This window comes from Helianthus annuus, chromosome 11 (assembly GCF_002127325.2).
Source record: "Helianthus annuus cultivar XRQ/B chromosome 11, HanXRQr2.0-SUNRISE, whole genome shotgun sequence".
NCBI classification, from domain to species: Eukaryota; Viridiplantae; Streptophyta; class Magnoliopsida; order Asterales; family Asteraceae; genus Helianthus; species Helianthus annuus.
In genome coordinates, this window is record NC_035443.2 from 123,765,895 (window position 1) to 123,788,852 (window position 22,958).

General features: G+C 35.0%; 1 protein-coding gene across 1 annotated transcript; it reads right to left on the reverse strand.

Moving 5' to 3' along the window:
• Nucleotides 1-5,761: 5,761 nt before the first annotated feature.
• Nucleotides 5,762-6,786, reverse strand: LOC118484065 (probable receptor-like protein kinase At5g18500). The gene is made up of 3 exons (XM_035979956.1): nucleotides 6,542-6,786; nucleotides 5,966-6,044; nucleotides 5,762-5,782 (listed from the first exon to the last, which is right to left on the reverse strand). Exons 1-3 carry the CDS (start codon nucleotides 6,784-6,786, stop codon nucleotides 5,762-5,764), a joined length of 345 nt encoding a protein of 114 aa, XP_035835849.1.
• Nucleotides 6,787-22,958: the final 16,172 nt, after the last annotated feature.

Here is a 22,958-nt window from a genome sequence, read left to right on the forward strand (position 1 = left end):
GCTCAGAACCAGCGTTGTCCGTTGGACTGAACCGCATCTCAGAGACAGGGGAACCGCATTGCCTTCATTCTCTTCAAGCTTCAAATCCCTCCTGTCCGGTTCACAACCGCAGAGGGTACATGAACACCTTCTTTAACAAAAGGAAGGAAGGGAATGCACGCGAACGCACATCAGCAACCCTGTCTCCTGAACCTTCAAGAGCTACATCCGAGCCACACCCGCTTCGAGCAAATGTGGTAATGCAAAACCACAGACACTCGCGAGGAGCTACGGACATAACCATAGCTTCCGCAGAGTGGTTGCTACGGAAGAGCCAAGCTCACTCCACATCACCGAGCAATGCTACTGCAAGGCAAACTCGGTATTGGAGCGGGAAGGTAAGTGGTTCCAAAACGAACGCAGATAAGCGCTCTAACCAAGCCCTCGTCGAACAACAAGCGTCCGAACAGCGGTAACAAGTCTGCTTATGACTTTTTTTGCCCGACTATGGGCCGCATAGAATAAACAATGGTGGGCATACCCTTGCCTATGACCATGTTTATTTACCCATAGTACGAATATACATTGTTCGACCAAACATGGCCAACAATGACGCAACGAGGTAACCGCAAAGAACGTGCGGTTACTAGAGAGCTATGACGACAAACACGAAAACCCAACAAAAAAGGGATCGTCGTCTCATAACTAGATGCTGAACATAGAGCTTGAGCAAAGCACTTGCAAGCATCAACAACTTTTGATCCCAGTCTCAAAGATTGGTCCAAAAGTTTCTTTTCTTCTTCATGCACCAATTCAACAATTGGTATGAAGAAAAGACCACCTTTAAAGGATGGGAAACCTCCACATACCTTCAAACCACCATCTCAGAGGTTGGTTCGAAGTTTGTGCAGCATTACTAACAAGGTCTCCAAGAGACCTTCGGCACAACAACAGGTGGCAAGCCACCTGGTGACATAAATCGGCTGAGAATCTCGCATCAGACGAAGATTCCTTCACCGATACGGAAGAGGCGTCAGCTGACCCTTCCAGACCTCCAGCTTGATTTACATACAGAAAAGACCACACATGGTCTAGGATCTTCTCCAGACTCCAAACTACCTTCCAAACACCATAGTCCAGTACTCCTCCCACATACAACTTGTATGTGGCAGCAACACTAGACTGGGGGACTTGAAGGGTATGGTCCCAGATCTCGCGTCAGCATCGACCGCGAGTGACCATTACCCTTATCAAAACCCCCACTAGCTAACAACCTACTTGTGCCCATGCGAGAACGCGTCGGCACAAGGGTTGAATCCAATCTATCTAGTAACGAAGGAGGACTTACATGGAACATGAGAACGGTAGAGTGATGCGACATAGCATCACATCTGGTGTATGAAAACGGAAGTGTTCACAGCGATGCGGCCTCGCACCGCATCCAGCGAACACTTCTATCAATACAAAGAAAGCCTTACCTCAGGCACAGAAGGAGATGAACGTAACGGTGCGGTTGACACCGCTCCATACGGGTATTTTCGTCACGACAAGGGATGCAGGTAAGACGACGATGCGGCTAGCACCGCATCTCGCGTATTCCTTGATCACAAGTAGGAGACGCGGTAACTTCAGATGTTACCGCACGTAGCGATGCGGCTTGCACCGCATCCTATGCATTCAACAAGTGGGACTGACACCACAGTGCAAGTAGCACCAATGGCAGTTTCCTGTCAGAGCTACGTAAGCAATGGACTGACGTGGCGTAACCTCCATAACCGACAAGCCTGACACACCTGCAAAGGTGCAGCACGTCGTCAGTCCATCCATCATCAGCCTCCTTCACTCCTCGGCTATAAATACCAACCCCAAACCAGGTTTGAGGTATCTCTTCACAACTCTCTCACTACTACTACTATCTTACTTTGCTTCCCAAGCAAACTACTGATTCTCACGCCGGAGAGTGGTAACAAGGAGCACCCCCCACCCCATCCTCCTTGTTACGAGTCACGGCTTGTTTCCTTGTGCAGGAGATCAACCACCGGTGATCCAGCCAGCGATCCTCGAGAGGAAGGGATTAACCCTTCTTGACGAGACCAGTGTGTTAACCCTGCCCGGTTAACCATTGTTTCATCAAGGGGCTTTTGTTTCTTTTAAAAAAATCTAATATATATACATACATATACATATATATATATATAGGGGATAATTCAAATGAAAACCACTTTTATTGTGAAAACTCGAAAACTAACCGAAAAAAGCCTAAAAACACACACAAAAAAATTTTGTTTCAATTTTTTTATAAAAATCGCAGGTTTTTTATATAAAATAAAATTTCAAAAAAAAAATTTGTAGTACACATACACAAGTGTAGTATTAGACATGTGCACTACAAAAAAAAATTTATATATAAAAAGTGGCGAAAACTGGTTTAAAAAAAAATTTTGGTATGTTTTTTTGGCTTTTTTAATTAGTTTTCAAGTTTTCACAATAACTAGTGGTTTTACATTTGAACCTTCCCCTATATATATATATATATATATATATATATATATATATATATATATATGGGAAGGTTCATTTCAGAAGAAAATTAAATTGAGAAGAAAAAAGAACAAAGGGTACAATTGTAAAACATTAAATAGTTTTTCTTTCATCTCATTTATTATTATCTTTGACTAATTAATTAGTCATAAAAACTATAATCATCCACACTAAAATTTTTACCTAGACATATCAAAATTTATCCTACAAGTTTTTGAAATTTATGCTACACATATTGAAATTTATCCTACACAACTTGTAATTTATTCTGCACACCTCATAATTTACCCTACACTTTAAATTAATTTTTTTCTTCTTTGAAAAGATATATATATTTTTTTTGAAAATAAGTTACAAATTTAATTTAGTTAGCTATTAAAAAGGAAGACTAACAATTAATTATATATCGAAGTTTACCAATATACCTTTACACTCATATTAAATACAAAAATTAAATAAAGTAAAATGAAGCATTTTTATTGGTTGAAGTTTGTTCTTTTTTGTTCTTACAAAATTTTTTTTCTCATTTGAACCATTCACTATTTATATATATATATATATATATATATATATATATATATATATATATATATATATGTATATGTGTGTGTGTGTGTGTGTTCATTGAGGAACACTAAAAAAGTGGAAAACCGGAGAACACTCTTAAAAATTTAACTTAACACGTTAAAAATTAATTTTTTAAAAATCTTTTTCGGCGCTTCTCCTTATATATACTTGTAGAAGCATTTTTAATAAAAAAAAAAATCAAAAACTAAAAATATTATAAATAACAATTAAAAAAAGGCTATTTTTTTTGAAAAATTATTTTTTTTATTCGACTAGTTTCTCCTCCTTTTATAAAAAAAAACGATGAATTTTTTTTTTAAAAAAATTGATTTTTAACATGTTAAGTTAATTCTATAAGATATAACTGTTTTTTTAAACATTTTTTTATATTTTTAGTTTTTGATTTTTTTATTAAAAATGTTTCTACTTGTATCTATAAGAAAAAGCGCCGAAAAAAATTTAGAAAAAAATAATTTTTAACATGTTAAGTATAATTTTTAAGAGTGTTCCCCAGTTCCCCAATGAACCCATATATATATATGTGTGTGTGTGTGTATATATATATATATATATACGTTAAGGTTATTTTGAGAACGCTAAATATTGCGAGAATTGTGAGAACGAATAAAAAAGCCAATCAAAACCAATTTTTTTAATACAAACCTCACTGTAATTAAATACAACATCAAAAAAAAAAAAAAAGAATTTGCAACATCAAATAATTCATTTCTCCTTTCAAAATCACTTTTATTAGAATTTTTACACATGTGTAAATATAACAATTACACATGTGTAAATGGCACACTTACACATGTGTAAATTTTCTTTATTTACGAATTCACGTAAATTTAAACGTATAAATGAAATTTATAACATTGTATTCGAATAATAATGATAAGTGTAAAAAGAAATTTTTAATTTGAATTGTTTTTTACAAAGTTCTTGCGGTTTTTTAATTCGTTCTCACGGTTCTCGCGATATTTAGCGTTCTCATTTAAATTCTCCCCTATATATATATATATATGTTTGTGTGTGTGTGTGTTAGAGGTTATGCGAGAACCAATATGAACACAATCAAAACAAACAATGAACCCTCCACTCCACCACAATCCAAAACATAAACACCCCCCCCCCCCCCAAAAAAAAAAAAAAAAAAAAAAAAAAAAAAAAAAACCTGACCCCACCCACCAAAAACCTTAGAAAAAAACCTAAACACCCCATCTTAAGCTAAATGCTAAAAACTAAACCTTAAATCTAAACCTCAAAACTAAGTGCTAAAATAGTTTTTTATTGTTAAATTGCAAATTTTTATTAAAAAAATTAATTTTTTAAAATCAAAATGCTGCGATTTTTAATGGAAAATTTTAAAGAAAATAGATTTTGTGTAATTTTAAGTAGTTTAGTTGTGTTCACAATGGTTCTTGCAATAAATGGTGCCTCCTAAATGCTCTTCACACTCTCTCTCTATATATATTAGTACTTTTTTCTAAAATAGTATATCTAAATGATCTTCACTATATATATATATATATATATATATATATATATATATATATATATATATATATAATGTAAGTATCTATAGAAAACCCACTTTAATTTAGAAAACCCGGGAAACTCAAAGCTCCCGATGTTTTTTTTTCTTGAAAAAATTTACACATGTTATATACATGTTTTTAAGGGTTTTGGGCAAAAAAAATTCAAAAAAGCGCCGAGTAGATATTTTTAAAAAAAAATAAACAAGTTTTGGTGTAACACATGTTACAAATATGTCAGATAAATGTAACATGTGTTACACCAAAACTTGTTTATTTTTTTTTTAAATATCTACTCGGCACTTTTTTGATTTTTTTTGCCCAAGACCCTTAAAAACATGTATATAACATGTGTAAATTTTTTCAAGAAAAAAAAACATCGGGAGCTTTGAGTTTCCCGGGTTTTCTAAATTAAAGTGGGTTTTCTATACATCCCTCCCCTATATATATATATATATATATATATATATATATATATATATATATATATATATATATATTAATATTTTTTCAAATAGTAGACTAATTTACGAAACAATTTTTATGGTTTAAAAGTTAGCCTATTGGCGCTATTGGTTTAGAAGTATACCTAAATGATCTTCACTATATATACCCATTTGATTTTAAATAATAATAATAATAATAATCTGAACCGGTATATCCATAGATTCCAGTGTCGGCGCCAGCCGCACCGCTACCGATATTCATTTTTATGATTTTGATTGATGTAAACATGTGTCGATATGTTTTTGTTCATATCATGACTTTATTTTCTAGGTTACATGAGGTGAGACATCCAAGATTTTAACAATAATCCTCAGTTTATACATTTGTTTTTTTATTAAAGAATCATATATACATATACATATATAGGGGAGGATTATCTTGAGAACGCTAAATATTGTGAGAACCGTGAGAACGAATGAAAAATCAATAAAAACGAATATTTTTAATACAAGCCTCATTGTAATTAAAATAAAACATCAAAGAAGAAATTACAACATCAATTAATTCATTTCTCCTCTCAAAATCACTCTTACTAGATTTTTTACACATGTGTAAATATAACAAATTTATACATGTGTAAATGAAAAACTTACACAAGTGTAAATTTTCTTTATTTACGAATTCACGTAAATTTATACATGTACATCTAATTTCTAACATTGTATTCAAACAATAATGATAAGCGTAAAAAGAAATTTTGAATTTGAATTGTTTTTGACAAAGTTCTCGTAGTTTTTCCATTCGTTCTCACGATTTTTAGCGTTCTCATTTAAACTCTCCCATATATATATATATATATATATATATATATATATATATATATATATATAACTTACCTCGATTTTCAGTATTTCTTCAAGCTCTTTCTTAACAACATCCATAGAAGGTCGGTGTTCACGATCATCTTGCAAGCATCTATATGCGATATTTAAAAATTTGTACATGGACCATGTGCTTATTTGTTCTCTTAATATAGGATGAACAAGGTCGTGGTAGTATTCTTTGACCAACTTGGCTGATAAAAATGAGCCATCATCCTCTTTCATGGTGCATAACCTCCCACAAATAACTTCAAATAGTACCATACCGAAAGAATAGATATCTGACTTTTTTGTCACCATACCGCTTATAACGTACTCTGGTTCACAGTAGCCAGGTGTGCCACAAGCATGAGAAATAACTATACTTCTATCTAAACCCGCTAAACTTAACTTGGACAATCCAAGGTCGGAAATTTTTGCAACCCACTTGTCATCCAACAAAATATTGGCGCTTTTTATATCCCTGTGGATTATGCTTGATGCTTTCCGACGTGACTATGCAGGTGATCTAATCCACAAGCAGCCCCTACACATATTTTGAGTCTTTCCAGCCACGTAAGACAATAGGCGGTATCACTAGGCCTTATATACCGATTCAAACTTCCACGCTCTGCATATTCATAGATAATAATTTTCTCTGCCCCCTCGTCACAATAACCTAGAAGAGAAACGAGGTTTGGATGCTCTTGACTAGTGAGCAGCTGAATTTCTGTTAAAAATTCCTTTAAACCTTGTCCGAGACGATCATTTAACCTTTTTACAGCAACCGCGGTGAGTTTTCCGGCTATCAAAGTTCTCCTTTGTACACACGACCATATCCACCTTTTCCAATACATGTTTGGAAATTTTCGGTTGTCGTTTCTATTTCTTTGAATGGCAGTGCTAGATGTTGTGATTCTTTCAGTCCTGCCATTAGAGCATGTTCGATGCAAAAGCCTAAAAACACCACAAATGAGCCCAACACATTGAATTTCCATGAATCCTTAGAAAGTGCTCATTTTCAACCAATCATATACACATCCTTGCATTTTTATATCATCACTGCATTTCACATTTTAATGGTTGAGATCAACTACGGCAAATTTGTAAATTGTTTTATTTTTTGTGGTTTGATTTGACTTAATTAGGGGTAATATTGTCTTTTCCATCTACTTAAATAAAGAAACTCTATTGCTTTCATCCTATCCCTCGCGCTCATCACGCACAAAGTCAGGGATTCTCTCCTCCTTCACCCCTAATCCATCGCTGACTATCGCCTCCGGCCATATCGCCAAAAAAAACCTCTAAAACTTTTTCTAACAACATCCAGGACTTCTTTCTTCGACGGTTTCCTCATCTCCTAACCATTTCTTGCTTGATTGTGCTTGGGTGTTTTGATGTTTTTTTTCATGAAGACGTCAAAAAAGAAAGAATAATTGGAGATCATGGGTAAAAAACAACGAGCTGACACTATGATAATGCAGGTGCAAAACACCATGTGTTAACGCAAGTGTTTTAAGTCGCGTTGTTTTTAAACATCTACAAACATTGTATTGTGATTCAAGTCATTTTGTTTTAACATCTGGAATGCCTGTATTACTATTCAAGTTATGGTGTTTTACATCTGGAAGGACTCGATTCGATTCAAGTCATGGTTTTTTAATATCTAGAAGGACTATATTGCGATTTAAGTCGTGCTTTAACATCTTGAAAAGATTGTATTATGATTCAGGTCATAGATTTAGTAACAAATCACCATACTAAAAACATATTCTGGAAATGCAAGTTTATATCCCCATGTGTTAACACATTTATAAAACACTATACGAAGAAACATCTTCTTTTTTGTATAAAAAACTATACTAAGAACATCTACTAGAAATGTAGGTTGTAAAACCATGAATTGAACTAAGACTTTATTAAAACACCATTCTTTATCAACAGGGAGCTAGATGTGGTTAGGCTTGAAGATCGAAACGATAAATGGTCATGGATCGGCACGGAAGAGTACTCGATGGGGGATGTTAGAAGAATCCTAAATAGAGGGACGGATCATAGTGGCAATTACGTGATGAAATGGTGTTAATGGATTCCTATAAAATCCAAAGTTCATGCTTGGAGAGCTGAAATGGGAAAATTACCTAAGTGTATGGCCCTTAGAGATAGGAATATTGATGTTGAAGATGGGTCTTGTACGTTATGCGGCACATTCGATGAAACGAGTAACCATCTTTTTACTTCATGTATTGTGGCGAGTAGGGTGTGGTCGCAAATTGCTAGATGGTGTAAAGTTGCGTCGTTCTCTGTTCATTTGGTCAGGGATCTCTTAGACCTTCACGATCATATATGGTTGTCGAACGAGATTTTCCATGGGATTGTCATGATTAGTTGTTGGAGCATATGGCGTGCCAGGAATAAAGTGTTGGTGCATACGTGTGTCGACTTCGTCTTGTATCGAGTCTAGTACTAGAATTGTTAGATCAGGGCGCATTGTACGAGAAAATAGGAAGTTTTAGTTTGTTTTTGTTCTGATTCCGCTCGAAGAGGTGATTCCGCTTGAACTGTCTCATAACACTTTCAAGCGGAACCCCTTCCCCTATATATATATCTTTCGAGCGTAATCATTTGTAACGATCTTGTTTTCCGGTACCGAGGTGCTGCCGAAGTGCCATTTAACTGTAAACTGTTATTCATCAATATATAAGGCAAGATTAAGTGAAACAAGCTGTTTTTCTAGTCCGTTTCTTATTTTACACATCTGAAACGGATAAGAGCTCTTCTGATTTGACTCGTTTGGGTCACGACACGATCCTACAAGTGGTATCAGAGCTCAGGAAGAAGAGTTCTTGCCAAAAACAGCCATATTTCTTACTTCTACACCTTCTTTCTTCAACTGAACAAGATTTAACGGTCAAAATGGTCTGAATTTTTCACAACATAAGCAAAACTACATTTTAACAAAGCCTTGAAAGAACCAGAACAAAATTCGAATTAAAAATGGTAGAAATGGGACTTCGAAGTGATTTCGCTTGAAAGAGTATATTGGCTATTCCGCTCGAGATTGTCCTTATTCCGCTTCAAGTTGCTAATTCCGCTTGAAGAGTTTCAAGCGAAACCTGTTATTTCGCTTCAAAGTGTTGGGTATTTCGCTTGAAAGTGTTGTTCGTGATTCCGCTTGAAACTTAAAGTTGTTATTTCGCTTGAAAGGGAACTCGTTATTCCGCTTGAAATCTTCTGTTATTGAAAAACGTGTTACCGAATCATGGCTGAAGAGTTTTACAATGCTTTCGCAACACCCGTTGCACCCGTTACAGCTGCTGAGACTGTGTACAATGAGAATGAGACAGGAACTTATCAGAAACCGCCAAAGCTCATGTATATTGAAGATTTTCAGGCTTGGAAAAATCGATTTGAGAACTGGGTGCAAGCTTACAAATTTGATGCATGGTGTTCACTGTTGAAAGAGTACGAGAGACCAAAGAATGAACGTGGGATTGAAAAAGCTATTGTTGACTATTCAGAAAGTGACAAGTTAAAATTTACAAGTGAGAAAATGATGATCAGTATTCTTCAGCAAGCGATAAAAGAAGATATCTTTATCTTGCTTCAACATAATGGTACAGCTAGATCAATCTGGGAGGCATTGATTCAGAAATTCAAAGGAAGTGCAGATATGATCAAAAACAAGAAGGCATTATTGAAGAAATCGTTTGATATGTTTACAGCTTTTGATCATGAAACAACAAAGTAGACCATTGATAGATATTGTCATCTGGTATTGGAAATGGGTAGATTGGACATTAAGAAAGAGGATGATGAGTGGGTCGATAAACTAGCTGAGACTTTACCACAGAATAAGTGGGGAACTTATTTGATGATTGTGAAACTCATGAGAAAGTCCGAGAGTATGAATTTGGCACAGTTCATTCAGAAAATTGAAGAGCTGGAATTGGATATTCAGAAGACGGCTATCATGACAAATCCAAATGCTAAACAAGATGTCAGTTTGTACTACCGAGGGAACAAGTTTGAGGCTATCTCCAGCCAGAGTCCAAAGATTAGTACTGCTTTTAGTGCTGATGGTTCGTCCAGTCCAAATAGTAGCACTACAACTAATAGTGGTGGATATTCTTCATCGTTTTCAAGTTTTGATCCAAATAGCACAACATCAAGTCCTCAACAGCAGAATTCTACAAATCTTCAATGCAATGTGACTTTGCACATTCAGAATGGTCACAATCTGTCTCCTGAATTGGCTAAGCAACACATGGCATCTCTTGTCGCCATGTTAGAGTCATATGAAAGTTTAGTTGCAGGAAGAATTGGTAATCCGATGCTTACGAAAGAAGATTATGATCAGATTGATGCTAAGGAACTTGAATTGATGGATGTGAAGTGGTGTTTAGCTAGTGCGTGTAGGAGGGCCGGAAAATTTCAACAAATCACTGGCAGAGATGGTTTTCGTGATCTGGCAAATTCGGCATTGGGTTTTAACAAGTCTAAAGTTACCTGTTTTCGATGTAAAGGAAAATGTCATTTTAAAAGAGAGTGCAAAAATCAAGAAGCAACCGGGAATCAAGAAAAGAACAATTATGATCAAAAATCGATTTTCCATCAGATTGAGTAACAACCATCATCGTCTAGTGCCACTGACAATGGAAAGAAGAAAGCTTTAATCATTCATCAAGATGATGAAAAGGTTGCAGAGGGTTTTAGTTGGGACAAATACATACCTGGTTCAGCTCTAGTTGCCCGAGTTCGGGAAAATGAAACTAGTCAGAAAAGAATTCCGATTTTTCCAGATCTAGGAAGTGATGTTGATACTGATGATGAGGAAGAATATCTTAACAAATGCAGAAAAAGTATTGATCCTGATAGTTTTAATTTTTTCTATGCATATAAAGTTGAGATGCTGAATCAAAAGAAGATTGATAGATTGAAGAGAGAGCTGGAAGCAGCAAAGTTACTAGCTGATGAAAAGGCAAAGACAAAAGTTGAAGAAACAAAAGATGAAGCAGTGACGGAGAATGCAATAGAAAAAATTGTTGAAGTGGAGAAAGTGGTAGAGAAAATAATTGAAGTTGAAAAAGTGGTCGAAGTAGAGAAGATTGTCGAAATAGAAAAAAAATTTGTTGAAATCGAGAAACTGGTTGAAGTTGAAAAGACTATTGAGGTTGAAAAGATAGTTGAAAAAGTGGTTGAAGTTGAAAAACCTTGTTTGAAATGTTCAGAATCTTGTAAAATTTGTGAGGAGAAAGACAAGAAGATTGCTGGATTAGAGAAGATTAAAGAAGATTTACTGTCTGATGTGAAGTATGTGAAGGAGTCGTACGATGTGTTGAACAGGACAGTTGATAGTCTGAAAAAGACGAATTCAGAAATTGAAAAAGCAATGGAAAAGATGACTGCAACATTAATGACAAAGCAGAGCGTCATTAATGAGTATATTGAAGATTGTGCTAAGTTGAAGCAGGAGCTGGAACTTGAGAAGATTGAGAGTGAAAGGATTAAACGATTACTGTTGAGTTATACTACTTGTGATTATTTGATTGATCGTGTTTATCCTACTGTTGCAGGTCTGGAGGCTTTCAAGAAGGAAAAGACTGAAGATACTGATACTGGTAAGAAACCAAGTGTTAAGTATAACAGATGTCCGCCCCCAATCTTTGAAAGTTATTCTCCCAGAAATCCAAATGAGGAACGTGTTAATAGAGCTCTCAACATCAAGTTAAAGTCTGAAATAATTGATGAATTACCAGACAATATTGATGTCACATTCACAACATCTGACACCGATCATGAGTCTGAGTTAGTAAAGAAAGTTGTTGATCAGGTGTTGGATATGGATGAAGGGTCAAAGTCGGAGTCTAAATCAGATTGTTCGAGTTCGTCTGAGAAAAGTCCGAGTTCACCGGTTAAAAGGGTTTACAATAAGGAATTTTTACTATCAAAATCTAATTTGAACGACGAATCAATCAAAGTAGCATATACGTTGAATGATTCAGACAAATTATATTCTGATAATGAATTTCCAATAAGAAGTGTAAAGACTGAAATGATTAAACAGGTTTTCAAACTGACAGAAATTAATATTTCTGAAATAAAAGATTTAAATCTTGCTGAAAAACCTAACAAATACACTTCTTCAAGAATTCAACAAAGAGTTAACAGGAAAACGGGTTACGGTTGTGGTTATGGTTTTCAAAAGAAACTAAACCATAATGGTAATCTCAAATAGAAAGGTCTTGGTTTCATGTCTTCAGAAAATTATAAAAATCAGAAAACTTATAAACCAACCACAAAATTTGTTGCAGGTGAAAGTTCGGAGGATGAACAGAAGAAACCGTTTTGGAAGTAGTCAAATCAAGAGTTTCTTGCTGAAGTAAAGAAGAATGTGAGAAAGTTTGCTCAAAGAGTTGATAGAAGAACCTACTTTAAATGCCAAGAAGTTGGACATATTGCTTGGAATTGTCCCAAGTCCAACTACAAAAAACAGGGAGTTTCTTCTAACTTTGTTTCAAGAAGGAAATGTGTTGATAAACAGAAACAATCAACTGAGAAACTTAAAATGGCAAAATCAATTTCTGAAAATAGTGATAACTCAAAACGTTTTTACAAAAGAAGAGGTGATTTGAACAAGCAAAAGTGGGTTGTAAAAGTTGAAAGTAATTCTGACAATGAATCTGATTCCATAAAATCAGAGGAGTCTTTGGTTGAGAAAAAGATTGTGGATTCCGTTCCAGAAGTGAATGATGAGAATTTTCCTCCATTGTTAAAGGAAAATTTGAAGTCGAAAGTTGGGAAGGTTGAGATCTCAAATCAATTCTTCACTGGTAAAGGAGAATTTGATGTTAAGAAGGCTTTCAACGGGAAAGTCAAACATATTTTCGGTAAGATGGTTGATAGGAAGGTAAAGGGCGCAAAAGAATTTTACAAATCAAAATGTTGGTGGGATAGATGTGTACCAAAATCACCCAAGGCTGGTCAGGCTTGGGTGGACATAATGTTTGAGTAAATACCTGATTTGCCGGAGCTCCCAGGTTGGTAAGAGTGGAGCAGGAATCGGCATCATTCTTCTTCACAATTTTAATTGTGTCTATTTTCAAGTAGTACAGTGTTGATCTTACAAGTGGTACAGAGGTTTGTACTGACAAAGTGATTAATCAAGGTCATTAATTTGAACTTGATATGATTCCATTACAGGTGGTTGAAAAAAATGTGATGAAATTATCTCCGTTTCCTACAAGTGTTAAAATCAACTAAACTAATTTTCCGAAAAAACCATTTTGATTAAAACAAACTTAAGTGTTTTGAAATCTAAATGGGAAAATAGTTTGTTGAAAGGGGGAGTTCTGATTGTTGATGCCAAGTGGATGGCAAATTGAAGCAATTCGATATTAGTTGTCATTTTTCTTGTATAGTTTGCTTTTCAAAGTTTGTTTCTACAAAGTGGGTCAAGTGCTCAGTTTGTTTTCAGAAAATCCAAAAACATTAGAAAATCCGAAAAAGCACAAAAACATGATAAAATTCAAAATGAGTTTTGTCGTACAAAAGAGGAAATGATAGTACATCAATGGACTATCACAACACGCTAAAGAATTGGAAAGTCAAATATGTGATAAACGGTCTCACTGATGATGTGCCAGTAGGTTTTTGCACATTTAATAAATTATGTCGAGATATAAACCTAAATTCAAACTTGCTTAATTCGTGGGTAACATCTCTCGGATATATGGGTAACCCCCGAAATCTTGTTTGAAGGATCCCTCTTTCTGAGATACTAGGTCTTTATGCTTAGTGATATCTGGGGTATTATCCCGGGACTTCTGATTTTGCGGAAGCAAAGGCCTAGTCCCCGGAGAATACTTTACACTTGCTTGAAATATAGCCTACCCTCAGTACAAAAAAATGATGAATCATTGCAAAATGCTAATCATGTACTGTTGAAGAAAAAATCCTCTAAAAGGGACACACCAAAAGTCGAACCGTCATCTCTCTGCTGAACGGAAGTTCTGACCTGAGCTCTCACGGCTTTGCATTCACCCCTTACAGATATCATCTAGGTATACTCACCTGTAAGACTGAATATTGGGATCTGGATACGGGAGTATATTCTGAGGTGGGACACGCAAATAAGTTTAAGTCTTAAGACATTAATATCGTATCTCAATACAGTTGAACTTTGTGTGAAAATTTAAGTGGATCAGTATACTGACAATCTAAGTGAATCGTTTAGAACTTAAAATGAAATGAAGCTTAACGGTGTTGGTGATTTGTCTCATAAACTGATATGATCCTCTTACACAAACTCACAAAAATATTGGTTGTAAATATTTCTTTTCTGCATTACATTTCTTTTCATTCAAAATCTAAAAAGATTTTCGGTGTGTTTTAGCATAAATTTTGAAAAATCCAAAAAGATTTTAGACAACTGATGTTGAAAAGCTGATTTTCAAAATTCCAAGTGCTAAACATGACGAACAGGTTTGGGAAAGTTTGTTTGAAGATTTTTGAGTAAAAAATGTTATACATTCAAGTGGATCATTGAAAACTTTCATGATAAATTTGTTTGTTTAGATTGTATATAAGTGTTTAACAGGGTTTCTAAATTTGCTATATCTTATCTTGATAAAACTTATGTTTTGGGTAGAGAATATGCAAGTGAGCCAGGTTGTGATACCTGAATCTGTGATTATGTGAGCAGAATCTGAGCCAGACTGCGATCCTAGTACAAGTTGAGGGGGAGTCTGTTAGAGAAAGAGAGATTGATAAAGCATCATTAGAGGGGGAGATTAGCTGAAGAAAGAAGTTAGAGTAAAACAAAGAGCCAGATGGAGATTATGGAAGCCCGGAGATTGATAAAGACTGAAGCTGCAAAGACTCGACACCTTGAGACTCGTCGAAGCTGCAAAGACTCGACACCTTGAGACTCGTCAACATCCGAGGGGGAGTTTGTTGGTGCATACGTCTGTCGACTTCGTCTTGTATCGAGTCTAGTACTAGAATTGTTAGATCGGGGCGCATTGTACGAGAAAATAGGAAGTTTTAGTTTGTTTTTGTTCTGATTCCGCGCAAAGAGGTGATTCCGCTTGAAACTGTCATGAGACACTTTCAAGCGAAATCAGATTGTTGTGATTCCGCTTGAATTGTCTCATAACACTTTCAAGCGGAACCCCTTCCCCTATATATATCTTTCGAGCGTAATCATTTGTAACGATCTTGTTTTCCGGTACCGAGGTGCTGCCGAAGTGCCGTTTGAATTTAAACCGTTATTCATCAATATACAAGGCAAGATTAAGTGAAACAAGCTGTTTTTCTAGTCCGTTTCTTATTTTCCGCATCTGAAACGGATAAGAGCTCTTCTGATTGACTCGTTTGGGTCACGACACGATCCTACATAAAGTTAAGTTCTCTAATAGTCAAGTGTGGGTGGAAGACATTTTTAACGATCGGTAGGGTTCTTGTGGATTAGTAGTAGACTGAAAACAAGGTTCGTATCTTGGACCGAGTGGTGTAATTTTGTAATTATGTGATGTGTTTGGCAGTGTCGTCCCGTTTTGTGTGTTGGTTTTTCTAATGAAGTTTACTTTAAAAAAAGTAAAAAAAAATAAAAAAAAGTCGAAAAATTCGATTGATTAATTTAAAAATTTGTTATTCGATTCAATAAACACAGGTTTATAAGGGAGGAGGGGGTGGTGATCACTCATCACTCACTCATCACTCACGACTTCCAATCAAGTGTCGACATGTCATCAACCATTATTACATCACTCACAACCTTTTTTAGTGAAAATGGTTGGATTTTATATAAAAAAAAACCCTCAAATGGTCATCTTGTCAACTGAAACATCGAAATTCAACGCGTGATAAATATCACGCGTGGTAAGTTTCACGAGTGATAAATGATGGTGGCGGCGGTGTGCTAAAGTTTTTCACGAGTGATGGGGGTTTCATCACTCACCACCCGGGTCAAGAGGTAACAAAGAGTTATATGGAGTTTTAGTCTAATAAGATTTTGTTGGCGGTTTGAACTAATTAAACCAAAACTTTAAAACTCAGACCAAGATTCAGATGCATAAAAGTTAGGAAACTCTAGAGTTATATATGGAGTTTTAGAAAGCGACCTGTAAAACGTGATTCCAAGAGGAACGGATATTTTGGATAATAAGGGATCCGTCGATTCCACACTTGAGCTGCAAGATCTTAAGCAGAGGCTAGCTGGCTGATAATTCAATCCGTTTTGTTGAACAACTAAAAGATTCAACAACTTTTTCTTTCTATAGAAAGAAACAAATTATTCTCTCTTAAATCTTCTACTTGTCCACGTTATGCCACGTTTTCATTTGACTTGGTTAGGATAAGGTTAGTATGTACACCACATGTGTCGGATTTACCAACCTGAAATTAGAACCTTTATCTTTCTTAGACATTTTATTTTACATTGATTTCTTATTGCTCCACAACACAGTAGTGACCCGCTAAACTGAGGATGAAAAGCTTATAGGGTTTCGCCATGACCACCAGTGACATCTTTCGTGTTGGTGCATGTCCAAGACTTTCTAGATCTCGTTCGGATTGTTGGAACAATCAGATCGAGCAAACAACACAAACATGAAGATTTATGTAACTAATCACTAGTTACGAACTCTATATTATTATAAACAAAGACCACACATTACAATGACACTAAATCATCTATATATACTTGATCACCAAGTAATATAATCTATCCTAACTATACCATGACACCTAATTAAGTAATAACATAATCCCTATAATTAAAATCCATAACCAATCAAGATTAATCCAACACTGCTCTGGTGGTTGGTGTGTTTGGAGTGGCAAAGCAGTAGCATTGGTGGTTATGGCTCAAGTGGCGGCGGCTCAAGCTTTGCTAGTATTCCGACAGCTACCCAAGTATTCCAGGGACCACAAACGATACCGGCGGTATATGAATTAAGGACAGAGTTCCATCAATCTCACTCGAATAAGTAAATGTATGCTTTCTTTTAATCTCCACGATGCTGCTACTACGAATAGCTCCTGCTTATGCTTTCCCTTGTTTTCTTTTTAATCCAACAAGTAGAGACAAACATTAGAAAAGGGGTCAGACTTAAGCATTTGAAGGATTGGAAAGTTGCAATTGGATCTTTGTTTGTGTATATCAATCGATTCGTTATTTCACCAAAAGAAGATATTGTCATCTTAAAAAGCGTATTTTATGTAGTTATTATATTTTCATTTAAGACAACTTAGTTATCTAATAGTAACAAAAAGGTATACATAATGCCTCATGGCATTTTCATACTAAAACAAGAGCCTACTTAATGCCATATGGCATTATCTCCTTCAATTCACTATTATTATTAATTAATTAATTAGTTAATACAAAAAAATAAAAAATTTCTTAACAACTTAATACTGATAAATATTTTATTGTTTACTTAAATATTGATTATTTACTTTTAACTTATATAAACTATATAGTTTATGAGTAATAATTCTACTTATAATAAACAATTTTAAATAATGTTAATGTGACAACACCTTCTTATTCTTTAAAAGGATTTTTTACTATATGTTTAAAAATCAATAAAATAAATTATCATTTTATATTATAATAATAAAAAAGGTAAAGAGTAGGTTAATCTGATATTTGAAAACCGGTTTACTTTCATGCTTTGAAAACACTTTTCATTTTATTAGACCCGTGTGATAAACGGGTTTAAGCATATAATATCTTCATAATAATTTTGATGCAAGTCTATACTCACTGGATGTCCTAAATGGAGTTATATTTTTAGGCTTGCCAAACCATTGATAATTAAAAAGGTCAGTGTTCTAGTGACGTTATCAAAAAATATTGATTGAAAGAATGGTTTAAGTAATGTAACTCGACTACAGTTCCTATTACTGGGTGATCAGGTTATTGTGGCACTCATATTATTCGGAAGTAATACTAGCACTTGAACGTTTATCCCTAGATTTCGTTTAATACCGCCAAATAGAAGGATTCCGTTTATATTGAAAAGAGACAGTTTCCTCTCGTCCTATGTTTTGACATGATGATAAACAAAAGTATATGACAATTTCTATGTAAAGTTGGTTTGTTTCTAAAAGAATTGGTTTTTACACATGACCAATTGTTACATCATCTATGGTAAAAAATTAACTTTTGTAAATTTATGAAGAGAATATGAAATTAAAAAATTTACAAATTTATATCCTTAAACCCGTGTAGTACACGGGTCTAATAATCTAGTAATATAATATTTTACACATTTATCCACTGTTTTTTATATAGATTGATCTAGTCGCATGGTTTTGTACAAGATATTTCATTCCAGTTATATTTGATATAGGAAACAATAAAAAAAAACCTTACCCAAGCTTCGTATAACATATTCTGATTCAAAAACTTATCAATCTATATCTATATCTATATCTATCTATACTATATAATAAAAGAAACAACTTTAGGGACACTTGCCATCATATTAGCCAATCTGTTATAGGTAATTATAATTTTAGTTTAATCTCTTCTAATTAATTATAAATAATCATCCTACTAAATATTATTTATTTTAATATCTTATATTATAGATCCTCCTACTAAATATTATTAGTTTAATATCTTATGGATATTTATTATTTAGTTTAATCTCCTTCTCATTTATAATATTATTTATTTGAATTAATTATATTTGCATATTTTGTTTAGTTTGGTATCAAATAGGTTTTACGAAACTTAAAATAAAATTAACTAATATTATTTATCATTTATACGTTTACGGAGTTTTTAAATAAAGGGTTAAATTTATTGAGACTTCATTAACAAATTTTGCAACAACAGAATAATCTATTTTTATCACGAAAACCAAACTTTGTATTAATATATTAACATTTTGTTCACTATACAAAATTACATTTACTCGACCCATGTAATACATGAGGTTTTTTAAGATGTAATTTTTTATTATTTGGTATATAAAATTACATTTATTCAACCCGTGTTATAAATGAGGTTTTTTAAAGATGTATTATTTTATTATTTGGTAAATACACGAGGTTTTAAAGATATAACTTTTTTATTTGGTATATAAAATTACATTAATTCAATCCATCCAATATGGTTCTTATAGATATAACTTTTTATTATTTAATATTTAAAATTATATTTATTCAACCCGTACAATAAATGGGATTTTTAAAGATATATTATTTTTATTATTTAGTATATAAAATTTATTTTTTCAACCCCGTGTAATACACGGGGTTACAACCTAGTAAATACAAAAAAAAACCTTACCCAAGCTTCGTATAGCATATTCTGATTCAAAAACTTATCAATATAAATACATAAAAAAGACCTTACCCAAGCTTCGTATTGTGAACAATTGAAATATTGAAAGAAAAAGTTTTTGATATCGATTGTGTTTTTTCTGTATGTTAGAAAGAAGGGACCAACCTCTCTAAATAGACGGATACAATGTTGGGTTGTGGAGGATTTGACTAGAGTGATAACCCAGATGACCAAGTTAACCTGTCTGAGTTATGCCTCAGAAGTAACTGATAACCCAGTTGACCAGACAACTCGTCTGGGTTATGCCTTAGCTACAACTGATAACCCAGATGCCCAAATAACTCGTCTGGGTTGTGGCAACTAATATGGGTTGTGAAGTTTTTGTCTAGAGGTGAGGTGTATTTGTTACTGTAGCTTAAAGTCAACAACCCTAATTATATCCCCTATAAATACTTCTCATTCATGTACTGTAACTTTTGAGCACCTAATAAAGAAGAGAACTAGTTGTGGAGAGTGGACGTAGATCAAGCTTGATCGAACCACTATAAATCCTGTGTTCTTGTTCTTGTGATTTAGAGTGTGTGTGTGTGTGAGTAAGCTCTTGTGTATATTTGTTCTTGTTAATTGTGTGATATATCCCTAACAGCTGGTATCAGAGCTCAGGCTCTCGATTGATTCACACAAACAAGTAGCAAAAGAGGTGAAGAGGAAGATACCTGCAATCGCGACTAGGGTTTCACAAACCCAGTAGCCGCCGCCGCCGCTGTTCATCTTCTCGCCGCTAGCACATCCACTGCCGCCTAGGGTTCCAAATTAGAGACCATCCTTGCTGGAAATCGCATCTAGGGTTTCAAAATCGAAGGTCTAGGGTTTCGATTTTGCTTGGGATTCATTGGATTTCATATGGAAAAAGAAATTTCTTTGTTGTTCTGTGGGAGCAGAGTAACGTCGAAGGAAGAAGAAGAAATAATCAGACGTTTTTTTTTGTTCCTTCTTTTTTTTTAAGGGAATCAAGTTTCTCTTGTCTGCAAACAGGCCCCTCAACTTTGACAAGGATCTCATCACCTATCATTATTTGTTCAATCACCATTTTAAAGCTTGAAACAGATAAGTATTTGTTTCCGTTTGTTGCTTCCGCTAGTATAATTATCCCTTAGCAGTACGAACTCGTTTAGTTTGTAGCAGTTGATAATTATTTTTTAAAATGGCAGAAGATAGTAAAATCAAGATTGACAAGTTTGATGGTAGTGATTATGGATTTTAGAGAATGCAAATAGAAGATTTGTTGTATCAAAAGGGTTTGCATTTGCCTATGTTGGGACAACAACCAGATGACATGTATGATGAAGAATGGAAGTTGTTGGATAGACAAGCTTTGGGTGTGGTTAGGCTTTCTTTGACAAAGAGTGTTGCGTATAACATTGTCAATGAAACAACTACTTACGATGTATTGAAAGCTTTGTCCAACATGTATGAAAAACCATTTGCTTCAAACAAAGTATTCCTCATCCGACAATTGGTTAACACCAAGATGAAGGAAGGCATGTCGGTTACCTCTCACATAAACGAGTTTAACTCGATTATCTCTCGTTTAGCCTCGGTTGAAATAAAGTTTGATGATGAAGTACAAGCGCTCCTCCTTCTATCATCATTTCCTGAAAGTTGGTCAGGCACAGTCACAGCTGTTAGTAGTGCATCCGGCACTACTAAACTCACCTTTGAGAGTATTCGTGACTTGATTATAAATGAAGATATCGAACGGAGAAGCAATAATGAAACTTCCAGTTCAAGTTCTTTATTGCACAAAAAAAGTAGAGGAAGAAGAAACAATAGAGGAACTAATCGAGGTAGATCAAAGTCCAGAAAAAAGGGGGCAGTCAAAGAACAGAAAAGACATTGAATGTTGGAACTGCAAAGAAAAAGGTCACTTTAAAAGCCAATGTACAAAACCAGCTGCAAAGAAAGAAGTAAACAGTCTATCTTCTGAAGAATCAAGAGATGCTCTCATATGTTTTGTTGAGAATTCAGTGGAATCCTGGATTATGGATTGTGGTGCTTCTTTCCATGCTATCTCATGCCCAGATATGGTCAAGAATCTACGAACAGGTAACTTTGGTAAAGTTCGTTTAGCCAATGACCAAATACTTGATATTACGGGTATTGGAGATGTAGACTTGAATACCTCATTGGGAACTATATGGACATTGAAAGATGTCAGGGTTATTCCTAATTTGAGGAGAAAGTTGATTTCAGTTGGTAAATTGGACGATGAAAGGTTTAATGTTCACTTTGGGGGTGGACAATGGAAAGTGATCAAAGGCAACTTAGTGATTGCCAAAGGAAAGAAGCAAGGCACTCTATACATGGCAGAGATTCATGCCGAAGGTGTTCATGCCCTGACCACCAGTCCAAGTCCATCTACTTTATGGCACAGTCGACTCGGACACATGAGCGAGAAGAGATTGAAGATGTTGGCTCAGAAAGGGAAGTTTTCAGACTTGAAGAAAGTGGAAACTGAATTCTGTGAATCTTGTGTCCTTGGTAAACAAAAGAGAGTCACTTTTGTGAAGACGGGGAAGACACCGAAAGCTCAGAAGCTGGAGCTTGTTCACTCGGATGTATATGGACCAACATCAGTTTCATCTCTAGGGGGCTCAAGATACTGTGTTACCTTCATTGATGATTCAACACGCAAGGTATGGGTCTATTTTCTTAAACATAAATCTGATGTATTTGATGCTTTTAAGATATGGAAATCTGATGTTGAAAATGAAACTAATTTGAAGGTAAAGTGCTTAAAGTCGGACAATGGTGGTGAATACATAAGCAAGCAGTTCACTGACTATTGTGCCAAGAAAGGGATAAAGATGATCAAGACGGTTCTTGGAACTCCTCAGCAGAATGGTGTAGCTGAGAGAATGAACAGAACACTGAATGAGAGGGCAAAAAGCATGAGGTTGAATGCAGGGATGCCCAAAACATTCTGGGCAGATGCAGTTAACACTGCAGCCTACTTGATCAACCGATCTCCATCAGTTCCCTTGGGTTTCAAACTACCAGAAGAAATATGGCAAGGAAATGAGGTAAGTCTCGAACACTTAAGAGTCTTTGGTTGTAGTGCTTACGATTTGTTAGAAGATGGTGATAGGGATAAGTTAGACTCAAAGTCCAAGAAGTGCACATTCATTGGTTATGGGTTAGAAAAAATGGGTTACAGGCTTTGGGATAATGAAGGCAGAAAAGTAATTAGAAGCAAAAATGTCATCTTCAATGAAAACGAATTGTACAAAGACAGAAACACCAAAGGGCCAGAAGTTCAAAAAGAATATGTTGAATTCGAAAGTGGTGAGACAAGAAAAGAAGCTTCAGTCGACATTCCAGAAAATGGGGATGAGTCAAGCGACAGTGGGAGCTTAGGGGATGATTCTAGTAATGATTCGGAGGAAGAAGAAGCTACTCCTTCAACTCCAAACTCCCCAGAAACACCTCAAGTTCAACCAAGAAGGTCGTCTAGAGCGACTAGACCACCAAACAGGTACTCACCATCAGTCAACTACATACTTTTGATAGTAAATGGTGAACCCCAGTGTTACTCTGAAGCTATGGGGTTGAAAGATTCATTGCAGTGGGAGCTTGCAATGAAAGATGAAATGAAGTCGCTTGAGAAGAACAAGACCTGGCACTTGACAAAGCTTCCATCTGGGAAGAAGGCTCTTCAGAACAAAT

What these genes read in the sequence shown, in the direction of transcription:
- LOC118484065 (XM_035979956.1), bottom strand. Translation starts at nt 6,786, where the DNA reads ATGTATTGGAAAAGGTGGATATGGTCGTGTGTACAAAGGAGAACTTTG. An exon ending in GAGCGTGGAAGTTTGAATCG is followed by an intron (nt 6,045 to 6,541) that starts GTATATAAGGCC and finishes TATCGCATATAG; the next exon opens with ATGCTTGCAAGATGATCGTG. An exon ending in AAGAAATACTGAAAATCGAG is followed by an intron (nt 5,783 to 5,965) that starts GTAAGTTATATA and finishes ATACAATGTTAG; the next exon opens with AAATTAGATGTACATGTATA.